At 39.7% G+C, this 18358-nt stretch overlaps 1 protein-coding gene across 1 annotated transcript in view; it reads right to left on the bottom strand.

Moving 5' to 3' along the window:
- Nucleotides 1-16513, bottom strand: part of Col9a1 (collagen type IX alpha 1 chain) — an 85677-nt gene extending 69164 nt beyond the window's left edge. Inside the window, exons 1-5 of the mRNA XM_059282248.1 lie at nucleotides 16467-16513; nucleotides 15945-16018; nucleotides 15107-15178; nucleotides 14862-14994; nucleotides 7598-7994 (exon numbers count right to left, since the gene is read on the bottom strand). Coding sequence (XP_059138231.1) covers nucleotides 7598-7994; nucleotides 14862-14994; nucleotides 15107-15178; nucleotides 15945-16018; nucleotides 16467-16480 — 690 coding nt within the window. The 5' untranslated portion in view covers nucleotides 16481-16513. The remainder of the gene's footprint in view (nucleotides 1-7597; nucleotides 7995-14861; nucleotides 14995-15106; nucleotides 15179-15944; nucleotides 16019-16466) is intronic.
- Between the last annotated feature and the right edge of the window lie 1845 nt (nucleotides 16514-18358).

Below are 18358 nucleotides of genomic sequence, written 5' to 3' on the forward strand. Positions count from 1 at the left end.
TGGATAAATTGGTGCACCTGCTTAAATATGCAGAAAATGCAATTGTGGCACAAAAAAAAATGGGAAAATGGAATGTATCTCATCTGTGAATACAAGCTGGGCTGTTCGAAGTGATCAAGGGTTTCTGAACACATCTGCGTATGCACATAAACACCTCCTACGCACTAATAATCAGCTATACAACAACCATTTTTTGGCATGCAATATGAACTTCGATTTGCATGCTAATTATTTTGAAGGAAGATTGGCAGAGCGCTTTTGTAAAAGTCGCTTTCATTATACAGCTAAAATGCTGATTTCTCATTTTCATACCTGGATCCTTTTGCTCTTTGAATACTCACTGACAAAATATACGTGACAAATATTTTAATTTAGGCTTTCAGTCAACATTTCTTAAATCCCAGGATAAACCAAGCACTGAGGGAATGCTTATGAAAGCCAGATAGTCTCCTCAAAAAAATTTGACTAGAGAAACAGAAGCTTCTAAAAATCTATTAAGAAGAATATAATGTACCTTAGGAAACATCATTGTTTTCAAGAGAAAATGTTTCTTCTTCTCTCAAAGAAAATGGGGTGATGTGAGTGGGAATTCTTACACCTGTCCAGATTTGGCATTATCCAAATATTCCATTTCTAAAACACCTTGAGATAATTTCATTTGTGAAGCTAGCGTAGTGCTCAGTTAATGACATCATTGTTGGGGCCGAGATGCCAACACTCTAGTCTTTTTGATAGGGTTACAACCACTGCCATTAATTTTGCTAGGATGTTGAGAAAGATTAAGTATTCGAACTCAACTCCAGATTACTGAGGAGAGCACAAGTTTTGATTTTTATAAACAGAATTATTTTTACAGTTAGCTAGTACTAAGCACCTAAGCTAATTTTTGCTAACAAGATAGAACCTTCATTAAGCTGTCCAGTCAAGGACAAAAATGTATTTTTAAGATGCTGAGGGTTCAGATCTTATCCCGATTTGCCGCTTTTGATGAGATGTTGCCTTCTCCCATCACCAAGAAATCTCTCCAGATGACACTTCCTAGGAACTGAGCGGGAAGCTCTGAACTACCTCAGAATCAACAGTTTCCCCAACTCTGTGTAAAATGAGTCATGCAGTTCACACATAGTGCTGGAAATATAATTAAATATGGGCAGATTATACCAAAGGCTGAAGCAGAATAGTAAAAGGAGAACTCGGCCGCCAACATGGAGTTAGCACACTGAGAATATCTTCATTTATTAAATTGTGTGCTTGGATGTAAATATCATGGAGGACGCAAAGATATTATGTAAAGCCATATATGTGCTTAAAATATTTTTTGCAATAACTACTAAAGCACTTGAAATGGTAAGATGTTTTTCTGGTTAAAGCCATCATGTAATACACAATATGTGAATGGTTCCGAACAACAATCGAGATTTTCACATGAGGAGATGAGAGGGTTTTGAAGAGAGGATGAAGCCCTGGGGCAGGACAAAGTTTATAGAGGAGGACCCTGATTAGCTGGGGCAGAGCACACAGCAGGACTTTCCATACTGTGAATTCTAAGCTAAGGAATTTCAATATTTGGGGTGTTATAGTCAGAGGTTTTTCTTCAGTGGATAAATATAGTAAGAAGTGGGTGGATTTAGAAGGGCATTTCATGAAGAATAGGTTGACCCTGCATGTCTGATGCTTTAGGCAGGAACCTATTATAGTAGGCTTCAAGAAGGTCTACATACTGAGCTATGACATCCTAAGATAACTGCAAAGTGAAAACAATTCCCTCTCCCCACTCCACAACCTGTCCAGCTGCTGTTCTGTCTTCTACACCGCCTTCTACAAAACTCAAAACAGTCTATCCTCAGTCTCCAAAGCGTCTCCTCCTTTTCTCTTGAGTCCTTTCCAACTTCATTTCCATTCCCACCAGGTCAGCAGATCTTTCATCCAATCACTCTCACTGGCCTCTAAAACCAACAGTCCACTATCAGTCTTCATCTTACATGACCTGTCCAGCACTTGAAACAATTCTTGGGTCATTCGCCTTCAATCAGTCTTTTTCCTCAATTTTTGAGGTACAACAATCCATTTCACTCCCCTAATGGCAGCCTCTTTCCTTTTCATTCAATCTTCCTCATTGTGGCAATAATCCTGGCTACCCAGAAGTAAGTCCTCAGCATTACACTTATGACTTGGCTTTATGGCTTTCATGATACATAAATGTTCCCAACTCCCAGAGTTCAGTTCCCATCTGATGCCGCCTCTCAACCTCCAAAAGCTCACAGCTAACTGCCTGCTCAGCATCTTACCTCAGATGCTTTATGTTGTGGCCTCTGCGACCCCACTGGCTGTTTCTCATTTCCTCTTCTAGTCACCCTGCTTTGCAAGTAACGCTCAAATATCAGGTCACACCAATACTTGTCCCTCGTCACTCATGTTCTCTCTTCCCGGAATCTTCCTCTCTAAGATATCTACAGGGTATTACCTCAGATCCTTCAAAGCTACCTCAAAAATGTTTGCTTCTGAATGAGTCCCACTTCAACTCTCCATTTCCTTTTCCCCAATAACATTTATGATATCCTGGTATACTATGAACTATTCAGTTCCTCCTTGTGACTCTCCCCAGAATGTAAGCTCCATTTAGGCATTAACTTTTATGTTTCTTAGTCACCTAAAGTATTCCTGTAGCTTAGTACTTTAAAAACTGTTGTTGAATATCAATAACAGAACGCAAAGATTGTACATTGCTTAAATCACTAAAACCGTAACTTTCTACAGCATTTCTCGAATACCAGAAATGCTGATCATGACATCAAAACGTATTTTCCCAGGTTATTGTTCATGAGACTTGCACTGTTGTTGTTGTAGGTAGTGTGATCCAGTGCTACAGAGTAAAGAAGAAGAAGAAGAGGGATAGCTCTGCCCTCAACCATTTTGCCAGCTCTGGCATTTTTCTCTGAATCTGAAGGGGAAAAAAAATTATAGCAAGGCATCAGAGACACACTCCACATAGCATCAAATCTGTCATGTTCTACGTTGATTTATTGGGAATATGCATAGGTAAAGAGAAGAATGATTTGAGTTATATATGGGGAAATCCACATAAACTTTTATCCTCCCTCAAACGAGAGCAAACTCCCAATGAATACACCCCTGAAAGGGGAGAAGGGCTAATGTTGTTTTCTAATAGAGCTGTACCACATAACTCCCCTAGGCAATCATGTTGGCAACAAACAATAAAGAACCTGTCATAAAGTAACACGTTTTCATGGTAAGCTGCCAGGAAACCAAGCTTTGTGGTGGGATAAATGGCACCATCCTAAAATACAGGCACAGGGGAAAATAGGAGATGAGGAATTTATTGCTTTAAAATCAAAAATAACAAACTTACAGATATGCATAGGGAAAAATATAAAGTGCTCCGAGCCCACTAAATAACTATAAATGATGAGATGGTGTTTGAATTGTAGACCGCATGAGTGTTCATGAAAGCTTCCTGGAATTGTTTTCTTTTTCCAATTTAGAAAAAGAGAAGGGACATGAGGTAGGATGGATGGGGAAAGTCACAAACAGCTACCATATAAGTAAGTCTTTTAGCATTAGTGATCCATCAAACACCCAGATTTCATTTTTATTAGGCAGTTCTTATACCTACCTTTGACAGCTGATAATGCTTGTGGAAAGGATATTTTGCTTTTGTTTTATTTACTAAAGAAATGCAAGTATTGACACTGAAACAAATATTCAACCAACAGAAAGTGTTGAAGATTAGAAACAATCCAATCGTATTCAGAAAATACTAAAACATGTGCATGCCTTTCTGCTTTCAAACTATTTCGTGGTTTTTTTTTAACTTAAAAATTCTTAGAAAGTAACACTGAATGTTTGCTATCTCCAAACTGAGAGACAGATGACCCATTAGTATGGGTTTTCTGCCTCTCAAGACATATGCATATCACTAGCCATCACCCTTCAAGACCTTCAAGGAAACATCTAGTTGGCGGTGGTCTTCAATAATTCCCAGTAACTTCAGATTTTATACAAGTTGATGAAAAGCCTAAGATGACAGACTTTGAGGTAAAAACAGGGGTCTAGGGCAATACATGGGCAATTGGACTTGGAAGACTTATGCTTAAATGCCTTAGTTTTAAACCATGAGGGATAGTACAAGAAGTCTTTAGCAGTTTGGAAAGGTATGAGTTGCTATATATGAATTTCCTAATGAGAATCCATCTATCTCAAATACCATTGTTTCTCATCTCCACGATTCCTCTTGGACACCTTTAGGAAGGCCCACTGAACTTCCTTCCTAACCCTTCTATGCTGACCTGACAGAGGTGCTTGCCCAGCTCTTTGCATGGCACATTTCAATACCATGGTGCTGTTCATGTTTCCTATCATTGCTAGCTTATACAGCTACCTCATCCTCCGTAGCCTGGCAGAGGCAACATCTGTGACCTGCTTGACTCTGTACACCTAACACATAAGCACTCTATGAAACTTTACTAGATGAATAAGGAAACAGAATTAATGTTTAAGGACACATTTTTGTGTCTTCCTTCCTTCCTTTCCTTTCCTTTTTTTTTTTTTTTTTTTTTTTTCCTTTTGGGACAGAGTCTTACCGGGTAGCCATGGCTGGCCTGGAACTCCCTATACAGATAAGGCTAGTCTCAAACCCATAGAGATCCACTTGCCTCTGCCTTCCAAGTGAGCCATAACACCCATAAAATGTACTTTTTCCCCCAAAAGAAAGCTGGTTGAAATGAAAGAAAATAAAGTAAATTAGAAATTTAATAATGAATTCTGTTTCTTACAAGCCAGTAAACTTACTTGAGATGGTTTATTTAACTGAATAAGTGGAAATGGCCCTATCTGTATGGGTTATCTTACAAAATTGTTCTAAAGATCAGGAAATTAGAAAAACCAGGATTTTGAAGACTTCTAATTGTTAATTTAAAACACTAGGGGATTTTTTGAAGGATGAGTGGACTTCTCTTTTATGCTTTTCTGCTAAGGAGGAAGAGGAGGAGAAAAGGAGGAGGAAGAGTCAGCTGAGATGGAAGCAGATGAGGAGCTGGAGGAAGGTGAAGAAGGCTACTTTAGGGAAGAATTTGAGTTGGAGCTTGTCATTTTGATGTCCTTAATAGAGGCAGGATTTTTTTTTGGCCTATAGTTTCCATCTAATTATCAGTGTTACCATACCACCATCATCACCACCATCACCACTACCATCACCACCATCACCACCATCATCACCACCATCATCACCACCATCACCACTACCATCACCACCATCACCACCACCATCACCACCATCATCACCACCACCATCACCACCATTACCATCACCACCACCATCACCACCACCACCATCATCACCACCATCATCACCACCATCATCACCACCACCATCACTACCACCACCACCACCACCACCACCACCACCATCAACAACAACACCATCAACAACAACACCCAATATTGATCTTTAGTGGGGATTTAGGATCAGATCTCTTTTGTCTCCAGGAAGAAATCAAAGGTCTAGAATTCATTCTGAAAAGAAAAAATTGCATGTGTCTATACCAAATCATTTTAGCACTGATGACAGCATAATGACTTAGAAAAGCTCCTTACTATACCAGAAGCACCATGTAGAACCAGATACTAGATTATTAGCAACATTCCTACATGAGGAGAAGAAAACAGAAGATAACAACATACACTTCTCTGCAATGCGGCATGAGACTAGATTTATCAGAAAATCTACAACTGACTAAGGCATATATAGTATAATAAAATAATATAGAGACTTTGCCACTCTGGAAATAAAATAATTTAAATGCATCTTCAATAGAAGAAAGCAGAATTATATGATCTTGGAGTGTTTTTAAGGTCAACAAATGCGTTTTTAAACAACTGACACTCAGTACCTTGAGAAGGTGTTAAGACCTTCACTCCCTTGCCCTTGTCCAGAAATGGCACTGGGAGAGGCTGTATTGTCTTAAAAAACACTCTAGGGTCGTTTCAAAATTCCTGCTGCACAGAATTTGAGCGTCTCACAACAGTGGCCACATCAGCTTTCTAACCCAGCCTCTTGAAGTGTGATGACTCATTAGACAAAGCAATACTTTCTCAAGGGTCTTCAAGCCAGAGCAGTAATGTGGCAGCTACAAATTGCTTCCTGTCTATCACAGAATATAGAAATTTCACACCAACTTTCACACTAATCACAACTCTTCCTGTAAAAACAAGTTACTTGAACAGTTCCATTTGGAGATCCCCGATAACCTCTTTTTCCCAGAGAAGTGCACAGAAGCAATTCAAAACCACACTGTCACCCTTGCCACCCTCTGTGACACAGACTTTGTGACTGGAATACAGTCGTTCTGTACAGTAGAAGAGACAGATTCACACCAACAGTTTATCTATGTTGAGTTTTCTCTTCTGCTTCCCCAAAAGAATCCTTGTCCTCTAAGGTTGTATTTTTAAATTACTGTCAAAATGCTACAAAATATTCCAAAGAACTGCTACTCGGTGTTCAAAATGATAGAGCTAGAAGGTACTAGTTGATACAACTGTAATGTCACTTTCTTACTTTCATAACAATGGATTCGTACAGTAAAATGATGAACAGAGCTTTAAAATTCTTTACTTCCAATAATAGCAATGGTTCCGTGGTTAAAAACCTGTACTGCTTTGGCTGAGGACCAGAATTCAACTCCCAGCACCCATATCAGGTTACTCACAATCATATGTAATCATGTCTAGCACCAGGGAATCCAATGCCCTCTCTGATGTCCAAGGACACTGCACCCATGTGCACAGACACATACTAAAAATAAAAATCATTTTTAAATTATTTTCTTGTACACTATCACACAAAGCCTAACTCTAAATGAATACATATCACACCACCTATAAAATTTTCATTCTTCTTTATCAAACACCACATGACTTCCCAGCTTTACATCTTACCATCTGCGTTTACTAGCCTTCACCCACCTCCCACAAACACACCATTTACATGCGTACGTATTACTCAGATCCACTAGTCTCTAGATTTTGAATGCATCCTAGTTATTCCTGAATTATTTTCCCTCAATTGTCTTTTATATTGTCTTCCCTTCTTTTGCCAGTTCAAGTCCTTCCCTTTCAAAATTTATTGTTTCCAAAAATGGTGGCCTCCTAGATTAACTGGATTCATGATTTGTCTCTAACCTTATTTGAAAAATTCTGATTCATTTTATATATACGTGTGTGTGTGTGTGTGTGTGTGTGTGTGTGTGTGATATGTGTTACACTAGTGTGGGCCTCCCTGTAAGTTGTCCCAAAAGCCTACTGCTCCAGGTCAGTGTATAACACCTTAAGTCCAAGTAGACCTTAACCTCCTTTAAGATTATCTGCTTAACTAAAAGCTTGTATTCCATATGGCATCAAAACTGGCAGTGAAGGCTTTTTGAATGAGTGGTGTCGTGTATTTAATAAACTCTACGGAGTGAATAGCTATTCGTTATATGCACTATAGTCAATGATCCAAGACGTCTGGGGTGCTGCGCTTTGCCCATTTGGGATTGTCTTCCACTACAGTTGGGGTGGTGCTTTGTGGTTTTATACTTACAGGAACAGAAACCCGAGGATTGTCTGCAAGTTTTCCCAGCACAGTGAAGCCATCGGTATCAATGCGGCCTCTTGGCTTTATAGGTAAGGATTCCATCCTGACGCAGTCAATGAAAAGAGTGGCACTGGTTCTTTCCACACCAATCATGACCTTATGCCACCGGGAGTCGAACAGGGATGGCACATTTGAAAATCCTGCCGACTGGAGGCTTCCGTCCAGTCCTTTGTAAGAAAATGCAACAGACTTGGTTTGCCCGTTTATCTTCACGCCAACCTGCTCCTTCCCTGAGGAATCCTGGATCTGCCAAATGTTCCAGTTCTTTTCCAGTGTGCCTCCGGTCATCCGAAAAGTGGTTAAAAAGGAATATTCTTCAGGCAGTCCACTGGGATACAAACGCCTGCGTGAAATTTGAAAATAATAAATATAAACCTTGTTTTCTGTGCTTATACATATTTACCGTTCCTGGTGTTTTATGTTATTTTTAAATTCTAGTCCTTCAGAAAGGCCACAGTGTGGGGAAACTAGGTAGTATTTGTTCTTTGATGGCGTCTTATACAGACCTTCACAGTCCAATCATTCATGCACATCAACACTCCACCTTAAAATACACACTTTTAAAAACCCTTCCCTCACAGCGAGTGAAGGCTCTCAACAATATTAGTATTTATTCTACCCAAAGGGCCACCATTCAGCCATGCCATCCCACTCAAAAACACATTCTTGCAATGTTCATGTTTGGGGCAACAGTTCTTTCAAAAGTGAGAGAAGGGGGGAAAGTAAAAATTGACTGCACTAGCTTATACAAATCACTTAATTAGAGTCAGTTTTAATTTTTACATATATTAAAATTATTTGGTATTTTTATAATTGCTGAGCTAGTCTCAAAAAAATATGTTCTAGACCCACATAAACACTTTGAGATTTAGTAGCCATCTATACAGTATATTTAATGCTACTGTACAGTAGCATTAAAGGCTACTTCACACTAAGGGTTTTCAGGGATTTCAAAGTATGATAGTGAAGTAGTAGTTGGTTGTTTGTTATGGGATGTGTAATGAGTGATTGATGACCAACACTTCCTTCTCCACTTCATCCTCATCATTCTTCAGTCTACCAACTAAGGTTTACAACACTTCTTTCTTCGGTGCTTTAAATGGAAGCTAAACACCAGCAGTGTCCCTAAGACAATCCTTATCCACAGATGACCACGTTATCTATCTACCCTTCTCTATAGATCTTCTGTTCAAGCGAGTTCTTTGGGGGTTTTAAATGCTAATGTCAGCTCTCCAAGTCTTCAAAGTTATTTCATTATACTTCTAAGTATAAGAATATTCCTCAACAAGAAATGATAGGAAAACTAAATGTCAATAAAATGTGTTTGCTGATAAGAAAATTGAAAATAATTAGGCATAAGACCCAGAGTTCCAACCTTCCTTTAGGTCAAAATTTTGTATTTAGCTCTCTTCTGACGAAGAATGAAGGAAGGGAAGGCAAGAATAAATATCACAATGGGTATTGATTTCATATATATGACATTTAGTGAATTGAAACATAACATGCACACATGTACACACATTGCACGCTCATGCACACACACACACACACACTTTTGTAAAAGTATACAGAAGTTTTTAGCATGTGCTTAAAAAAACACTTTAGAATGCAGAAGAGAAATACAAAAAGAACTATGTAAAGTCCTCTTTTTTCCAAAATAGAACTAACCACCACATCACTCCAGATACTTGTTTTAAATATAATTTTTCTCAATTGGTTTGTCACACTATACCAATTCCAAAATAATCTCTTAAAAAGAAACCAAAGGTCTTCATTTATAGATATACTCATTTGGAATACTCACAGAATACCTCATTCTTAGATGCACTGATACACTGTGTATGTATCTCTCTCCACACATATGAAGGTCATATGAATATGTATACAAATGCAACTATGACTAATGTGTTAATAATCTTTTAGAGCATACTAGTATGTTAAGAGGGTAAAAAATAAAATTTACCTCATTATTCATATGAGTAATATATACATATTTGTGTGTACCAAAGATGGTTAAATGTCTCTGAAACCTAATATACAGAACTGGTGACCTAATGTATTTTTAAACACCCAAGATTCTGTTCTTGAAAATATGCTATGCCTATCAATAAGCAAACCTGACAGCATACATAATTTAAAAGAAGTTGTGTCTATAAATGATTTATTGTATTCCAGTCTTCATGAAGTACTTTAAATGGAGAACCATATGGGTTCGAATAAAAGATTCAAAAGTCTTTGAACTTTGAAATATTTGTTTATTACCTTAATACTAAGACAGCCTAGGTCTTTGTTGCAAAAGGAAATATGCATAACATGTTTGTAAGTGGTAGTTAAGAATGGAAAGCTATTATGCCTAAAATATAAATAATAAAAAGAAGCAGAATCATGTCTCTTAGTTCTTCAGCAATTACGAAGATAAATAAGTAAAAATTGTGACTGTCTAGCACTGCTTTGTGTGGCACATTTCTCTCCCATGAAGAAACATCCTATGAATGTTTTTTCACCGTCTCAGAACCTGTATTCTCCAGGACAAAAAGTATCATTAAAAACCAAGCATTTCTGTTCCCTGAGAATAATTCCAATCCCTTCCTTCTTTGTTATCTAGCTTTTGTATGAGTAATTTAAAAACAACGTATGAAATTCCATAGTGTGTATGTACCACATTTTCCATTCGTCAGTTGAAGGACATTCTCAAACAAATGAAAGCTTCTATTGTGAATAAAGTGACAATGGGCACTGTTGAGCAAGTATCTGTCCTTCAGACATATACTGAGGAGTGGAACATCTGGGTCAAGGATAGATGTTTTTTTGAGTTTTTTGAGAGAAAGTGAAATTTTCAGGTAAATTGTGAAAGTAGAAAATATTGTGATTGAGGTGACCTAGACCCAGAAAAACTAGTGCCTCATGATCTCTTCTTTGCTGTTCCCGGCTCTGGATCTCTACATGTGAGTATATAACCTCCAGTAACAACAGGAATCAGAAGAGTAAGAAGGGACTGCAGTAGTGGAGGAGTGAGAAGGATCTCTTGAGAGAGGAAAATAGCATAATACAGGTGATATGAAAGGGGAACTGCAAGAAACAGAAGGGATTGCTTGGGAGAAGAATGGAAAGAGAATACAGTGGGAAAGGCTAAATAACACTAATGATATTTGAAAAAGCCATAGAGAATCACATTGTACTCTTTTTGCTTAAAAATACATATAATATACATACATAAATACACATATCTATGTAGTCTGAATAAAGTTACGCCATGTGGGTGATAATGATCCCCCTAAGAGTCACAGACTATTTAACAAAAAGCCTCCTCCCAGGCATGAGAAGCCTCCTTTTAAGTCATTGACCAGTGGAGTCAAGAGACTCTCTAAATAATATGTGTAGCCACTGCTCTTGGTTTCCTCCAGGAATCTGAAGGCAAGTCCTTATTGCTGAAGATACCACACACTTTAGACCCAGAGCCTGGAGGACTTGAACTGGGTCTGACCTGAAACCCATCTCCCTGAGGAATAGCTCTTGCCATATTCCAATGTCCTATGCAAGCTGCCAAGGGAGAAAAGCAATCAATAGTCCTTCATAGCTGTCATGCCTACAGACCACAACAGTGACCAGCATGGCAAAATATTTCAGAAGCGCAACCATGGCACTATGTCTTGGGGGCAACCAATTATCATCTAATTGGCTTTATGACCTACTTAATATGAGGGAATTCATGCCTGGTACTGTAAACCTAGCCTACCATCTGCGGCTGGTGAGGTCATGGACGCTATAGAAGAACTTACTATTGACACTTCCCTAAACCAGTACAGTTTCTAACTGCATTCAAAATACATGTCCTTCTATCCACATAAGTGTAGCTCTCTTTCCTCATCCAAGAAGCTTCTTTTTTGAAGCAGAGACCGTTACAGAAATTCTCAACTAGTCAAAATGTAAAGAACTAACTGTGAGTACACAAAGTGATACATCCACAACACAACTCCTACATGGAAGATTCAGAATCACCACAGAAGAGGGGCTGGGAAGATTTTAAGAGTCAGAGGACCAGGATAACTGCTGAGAGATTGTGTCTTCTATACATGAGCAAGACAGCTGCACCCATGAAATCTCAGCAATATGGTTGCCTAAACAAAACCAGGATAGTGACAATACCAACTGACATGTCAACATGAATAGAGAAAATTTCACAAGGCCTCATGCTAGATGACAAGCTACAGACAATGACTATGAGAGAGGAAGAACCAATATTTTCCAAGGATGAGTCCCCTAACTGGCTATCTTGTATCAATTGGCAAGCCCTAAAAAATATGTATATACAAGCAACATTAAATGGACTCAGCTGGTTGTATTTATACATTTAGGGTGTGTGTTTGTGTGTGTGTGTGTGTGTGTGTGTGTGTGTGTGTGTCTGTGTGTCTGTCCGTCTACATAACAATGAAAGAATAAGAGGCCAGGAATTTGAGAGAGAGCAGAGGAGACACAGGATGAATTGGTGGGAGGAGAGGAAAATGGTGAAAATCCAATACTCATATAAAGTTCTCTTCAAAAATAAATAAAAATTTTTAAATAAATAAAAAGAAAGAATCTATTAAAGAGAAGGCTTACCCTACATGCAATTTCCTCTTCTGGTACACTCCAGCTCTCTGCTAAGAGTGTCCAAGCACTCTAGAGGAATTAATATTTGCTCTATATAGTAACCCTATGGCATCATTTTTCCTTCTAGCTCTAATTTTTAACTGATAAACCGAGACTTAAATCACTTGCTCCAAACCAACTAGGGTTGGGGACAAGGGACATGGGGAAGGCAATGGAAGAGGGGAATAATTGAGAATAGTGTATAAAAACATGTATGGGATCTCATAATAAAATGTGAGATAACCTAAAAATAATAACAAGATAAAAATAAATCTTCCTCAGAGAAAATAGAAAAAAAGAGAGATTTTATTATGTACCTAGAACCGCACATCACCCAGCACTCTGCCTCATCTACCTTTGTATTTCATCCCTCCTGTTTCCTTCTTTTCTCTATCATCTCCTAGTAAGTCTAGTGATTGTGAGACTTTAGTTATGACCATGACCTGTGAACATTACTTATTGAAGGCTCTCAGCACTTAGAGAAAAACAATAGAAAAGATGAGCGGGATGTAGAGAACTGTACGATCCCAAGTCCATCAGTCTCTAAACTGAGGTTAATTTCAGACCACATTGTGCTTCAAGTCATGGAAGGGAAAAGTAGGTCAGGGTTTTGTGTCATGTCATTATTTTATTATAAGAGGAACAACAATTCTATGGTTTATTTTGGAATCCAGCTAGTATTTTGTTAGATGAAAATACCATCTAGGCAATGGAATAAATGAACACATAAAGCCAGAGTTGCCGCTATCATACCTACCCTAGTTAGCTTTAACTGTCAACTTGATACAGCCTAGAGTCTTTGAGAAGGGAACCTCAACCCAGATCAGATTAGTCTGTGGGCAATGTCTATTGGGAATTGTCTTGTTAATTGATGCAGGAAAGCCTGCCCACCTTGGGCAGCACCATTCCTTGGGCAGGTGGTCCTGAGCTATATAAGAAAGCTCACTACACATGAGCCTGTGAGCCAGGGAGCAGCATTCCTCCATGGTTTCTGCTTGGAGTTCCTGCTTCAGTTCCTGTCCTAATTTTCTTCAACGATGGACTGTTACCCGGAAGTGCAAGCCAAATATATGCTTTCCTCCCATAAGTGGCTTTTGGTCGCAGTGTTTTATCATGACAGCAGAAACAAAACTAGAACAGTACCTTTAAGCTTTCCACGTGTGAATGAGTGTCCAGGATCAGTGCGAAGTAGTTGTTAGAAGCACCAGCTCCGAAATCATGCTGCCTGGATTTCAGCCCTCCCAATGAGCACCAAACCTTTAACTTACTTGTGTGAGTCAACTAAACTTTGAGGACTCAGTTTCCTCCGACATTAAACAACAGGGATAGTGTCCTTTTGCCACCATGTTATAAAGTAGTTGAGAGTAATATTAGTAAATACCATGGACCGTTCCTGTATTACACAAATTGCTTAAAATGTGAATTTCTACCCTCTTTCATTTTATATCAGATTCTTCTAACTTGAAAGACATTTGAACTTTATGCACAAATTTTCTAGAATATCCTTTCATTATTGTAGTTAAATCACTATTTTCCTATACAACTTAATGTCCATCAAAATCCTAATTTTTTATCTACCAAAGGAATCTTTAGTTCTATTTTTACAATGCATTAAAACACTTCATATGTAATAGCAATAAACATACATATATGACATGAAAGCATATGAGGACTATTTCAGGAGGAGGAATAAGAGGGAATCAGAGCTGGATCCCAGCAGAGTACATGATACACATGCATGAAAATTTCGTGGTGAAACCATTAGTTTGTATAATGAACATGTACAAATAATACAAACTCCAAAAACCTATAGTAATCATAGTGATCACAAGGTATGTTGATGATACAAAACCTAGATCAGAGAATGACGTGTCTCATTCAACCCACATATACCAAAGAACCTCAGTGATAAAGAATTTACAGATTGATTCCAGAAATGGACAGCCATCACATAAAAGCTTTATGTATATCCCTGCTAGTGTTTCTGTTATAATTGTTTCCATTTTGTTTCTGTTTGGTGTCGTCTAGGACCTAAGACTGCATGTGTGGTTTTACTTCAGCACCAGAACACTTGAACAGCTCCACAGTGAGCCTTCAAACCACACTGCGGCTGCTGGTTAAATTTATGCCTCACTCCTGGTGCTTTCCACAGAGGGTCCTTTCAGTCAAAACCAGACAAATTACAGAAAACCAGAAAGCAAACTACTAAGAACATGTCCTGAATTGATGTATAATAGTCTCAGTGATGTTTTTATTCCTGGAATGGAAAGTAAATTATAAACTTAACATGAAGAGCGGTATTCAGGTGCTAATGATTGATAGGGGAACACATTCCTTTGGCTTTCTTTCTTTTCTTTTCTTTTTCTTTTTTTTCCTTTTTAGAAGTTCTGGCAACTTAATCCATTGGCTAATGCATACTAGGTAAGTGCTCTGCCACTGAGCTGTAACCAAGTCCTTCATCTTAAAATAAAATAATCCAAGAAATACCAAACAGTAAAAAAAAAATCTGTAACATTGAATTGCTGTAAACATTTCTAAACGCACTTAAAGGAAGATAATTAGGCTCTTTTTGATAGGTTACCTTGTCGGAATCCTGAAGTCTACATCACTCCCCAACTTATAAGCCACTTGCAATGTAGTGGAGCCCACCACCCTCTGGACTGTTCTCCGAGATGCAGCTCTCTCAATCTGGAACTGAGAAATCAGGTCAAACCCTACAGAAAGGGAATATAAAAAGAAAGTTGGAAGTAAGACTGGTTCTATCTCCTCCCCAAATAAATTACAATTGGAAAGCTTGCATTGACTGTACAACACAGTGCCACTTGCCTGGCAAGTCATCTTGACCAATCCTGATCTTGGGACACAGTTCACTTCCACCATTGGGACTGGCAGGAAACCCTGAAAAAGCAGTACCATGTCATCCATTCCACCCACTACAAGATGTTCCTGCCTGGAGAAGTTGGGGTTTTTTTCCATTTAGAGCCAGAGCTGCACAGTGTCCTGGATGGCATGGGTCAGAAGCCTGTTTGGAAAACTTCTCGTGGGCTAGAAATAGTCCTTAAACACCACCAATTCTAAACATACAATGGCATTACAGAGTCAGCCCTGAGACAGCTCAATGGGGCTCTAGACAAGTGCAGTTCCTGGAGAATCATCACCACCAAAGATGAGTTTTTATAACTGCCATGCCCCCTCCTGCATTGATAAGACTCACCTAGTAATAGATTTCTTAGACTTCACACACAAACACACACACACAACAACAATAATGAAAGTTTGGCTTACCCAGCAAAGTACATCAAATATTTTCTACTTACCATCCTGACCCCAGTGTTTTGGGGAAATCCATCCATCTACCCATCCATACATCCATACATTTACTCAGTATTTAACATTCACCATCTGAAAGAGGCATCATGTTAAACCCTAGAAAAGGCACAGCCATCATTCCTGCCTACTGTGCTCAAAGTGGGGACTCCCTCTCCAGGCTCAACATTGAGCACAGAATCAACCAACCATCTCCTCAATGTAGGAGAGGAGGGGAAGTGTGAAGGACCCTTGCAAGCATAATCAGCCTTCACTCAACCACAACCCTGCCTCGTCACAGCGCTGCTTGCTTCCAGTAGCAAGAGATACATCAAACTCCATAAACCGTGGCTCTTACTTGGACGACGCTTAGGAGTTGCAGATACCCAGGGTCCCAGAAAACTGCATGCAAAGAAGAAAACTGGAATTTTCCTGAAGAGGAGAGAACAAAAAAAAAAAAAAAATGACCCACATAGGAATCCCCTCCGATGGGAACTAATTTCATATTTTAAACTTGCCAAACCTGACTGATGGAGGCAACCAAATCCCAAGGCATGCTATTGCCTTCAGTTCCATTTTGAAAGCTCACCGAGAAATTTTGCGATAAACGTGTTTCTGGCTCCTGCCATCCGGGTCACACGTTCTCAGTATCTCACTATCTCACTTTCTACACTACTCTTGTCTCTGCTTACCATTATCTTTGTTTTCTGCCTCTCTCTACAGCTGCCTCTCCTTTTTCTATCTCAAACGCTTGCTCCCTTGCTATACTTTCTCATCTGTCTCTACCTCCGACATTCCCTTGGTTCTCATCATCTCTCCCCGTTATGCTACTACTACTGCAAAACTCCTCACCCAGCTCCCTCCGGAGTTGTGGGCTTACCAGCAGTTCTTCATTTTTCCGGTAGGTTCTCTTTGGTTTATCACAGTCCCTAAGAAGAAGGGGTTGAAGGGGAGTCCCTGCTCCCCCAAGACCCCTTCTCTGTCTTTCTGGGACTCTGAGTTTTGGTCCCAGTCTCGGACCTTTCCTGCCCCTCACAGGGCTAAAAGCAAAGAGAGTGGATCAGGGATGTCTAATAACTCTTTAAACTGAGGGAAAGGAAAGGGGTGGGGAGAGGCAGCTTGTACGCCCAGACCAGGCAGGGGCGTGCCCTCAAAGCTAGCAAGGTTACACTGAAGGAGGGATTGAATGGGAAAAATTTTGCTGAAAAGAAAAAAAATCAGGATGTGGGGAGTTTCAGCAGAAAAATGCAGCAAGCTGCTATAGGAATACAGTGGGAGCTTTTAGAACAGCTATAGGGGCACAGTGGAGGCTTTTAGAACTGTTTTAAGGGCACAGAGGAGGCTTTTAGTGCTCCTGTTAGGAGGCAGAGGTGTGGGAATGCACTAGAGCCTTGCTGCCTTGTCAACCTAGATTTAGACCCACTTTTCCTGTGTTTACCAGTTATATGAACCTGAGCAAGGTAGTTAACCTCCCTATATTTAACTATCTTGTCTATAAAACAGGATGAAAATGATTCTGTAACAGTTACTGGGGGAACCAAATGAGATTGGCAAAGATAAAGGACCTCACACCAAACTCATTCCTCGGCATCCTTATTATCCTGATAACAACTCGTTGTGTGTTTCCCTCTCTTGTGCGTGCCTGCAGCCTAGTAGCACATGGTTCTCACAACCACACATGCAGTTAGACTAACCACATCATTGTTCACTAGATGGGAGGACTAGGATACAGCCCCAGGCGCCTCTCCCAAGCATCACTGCTGCGCTTCATCACATGTCAACTCTCTAAAGCACCACTGGAAATTTTCATACGATGGGACTTCAGGCCTTTTACTTGTTTGCTCTCAATCTCTGACGTTATTCGTGTTGAATTGAATATGCCAGAGAGTACACAACACATTATTTTTCATAAACAACCAGACAGCGAATCACTAGGATCACAGACCTAGAGAGATGATTACCCACCCCAGTGTCACACAGGCACTGGTCTCTTCCTGAACCTGAGCACCTCTGGAGAAGGAACAGCAAGCCCCATGGCCCAGTTCCCCAAGCACAGGATGACCTGCTTCTGGCTCCATCTCTAAGGATGTGTCAGATGAACACAGGCACTCAGAGTCAGGTGGACCAGTCATCTCCATAAGTTGTGGTGTCTAATATCTAATAGTTTTGAGGTGGTTTTGCTTCTTAGAATCATTTTCATGTTTTTAACTCACTAAATTTTTATTTAATTATAGAACAAGTAATAATAGTATTTTTATTTTATTTTGGGGTGTGTGTGTGTGTGTGTGTGTGTGTGTGTGTGTGTGTGTGTGTGTGTGTATTTACATGTGGTGGGGGATGGAGTACACATATATGACCCTGCAGAGGCATAAAACTGGCATTGACTGTTTTCTTCTATAACTCTCCACTTTATGTAAGGAGGCACAGTCTCTCAGTGAACGGGGAGCTCACCAATTCCAGACAATCTAGCCAGCCTGCTTGTGCTGGGGTCTTCCCCTAGTGTTGAGATTATAGGCAGCTCCTCTCCATTACAGGAGTTCCAGGAGCCACCCTCTGCTCCGCAGATTTGTGCTGCACGAACATCACCCACTGAGCCAGGTCCCCAACCCTTGCTTGTTCGTGGTTTCCATAAGGTCTTTTCTACGTCAACCTCGCCCTGCTTGCTGGAGAGCCTCTGGTTGGACCTGGACCAAGCAAATGCTACTAGTGTCCACGCTCTCTTTCTATAGCTTTTTTTCTCTGGCCACTCATTGGCGGTTCCTCCCCCTCCCA

The sequence above is a fragment of the Peromyscus eremicus genome, chromosome 16_21 (genome assembly GCF_949786415.1).
Source record: "Peromyscus eremicus chromosome 16_21, PerEre_H2_v1, whole genome shotgun sequence".
Taxonomy (NCBI): Eukaryota; Metazoa; Chordata; class Mammalia; order Rodentia; family Cricetidae; genus Peromyscus; species Peromyscus eremicus.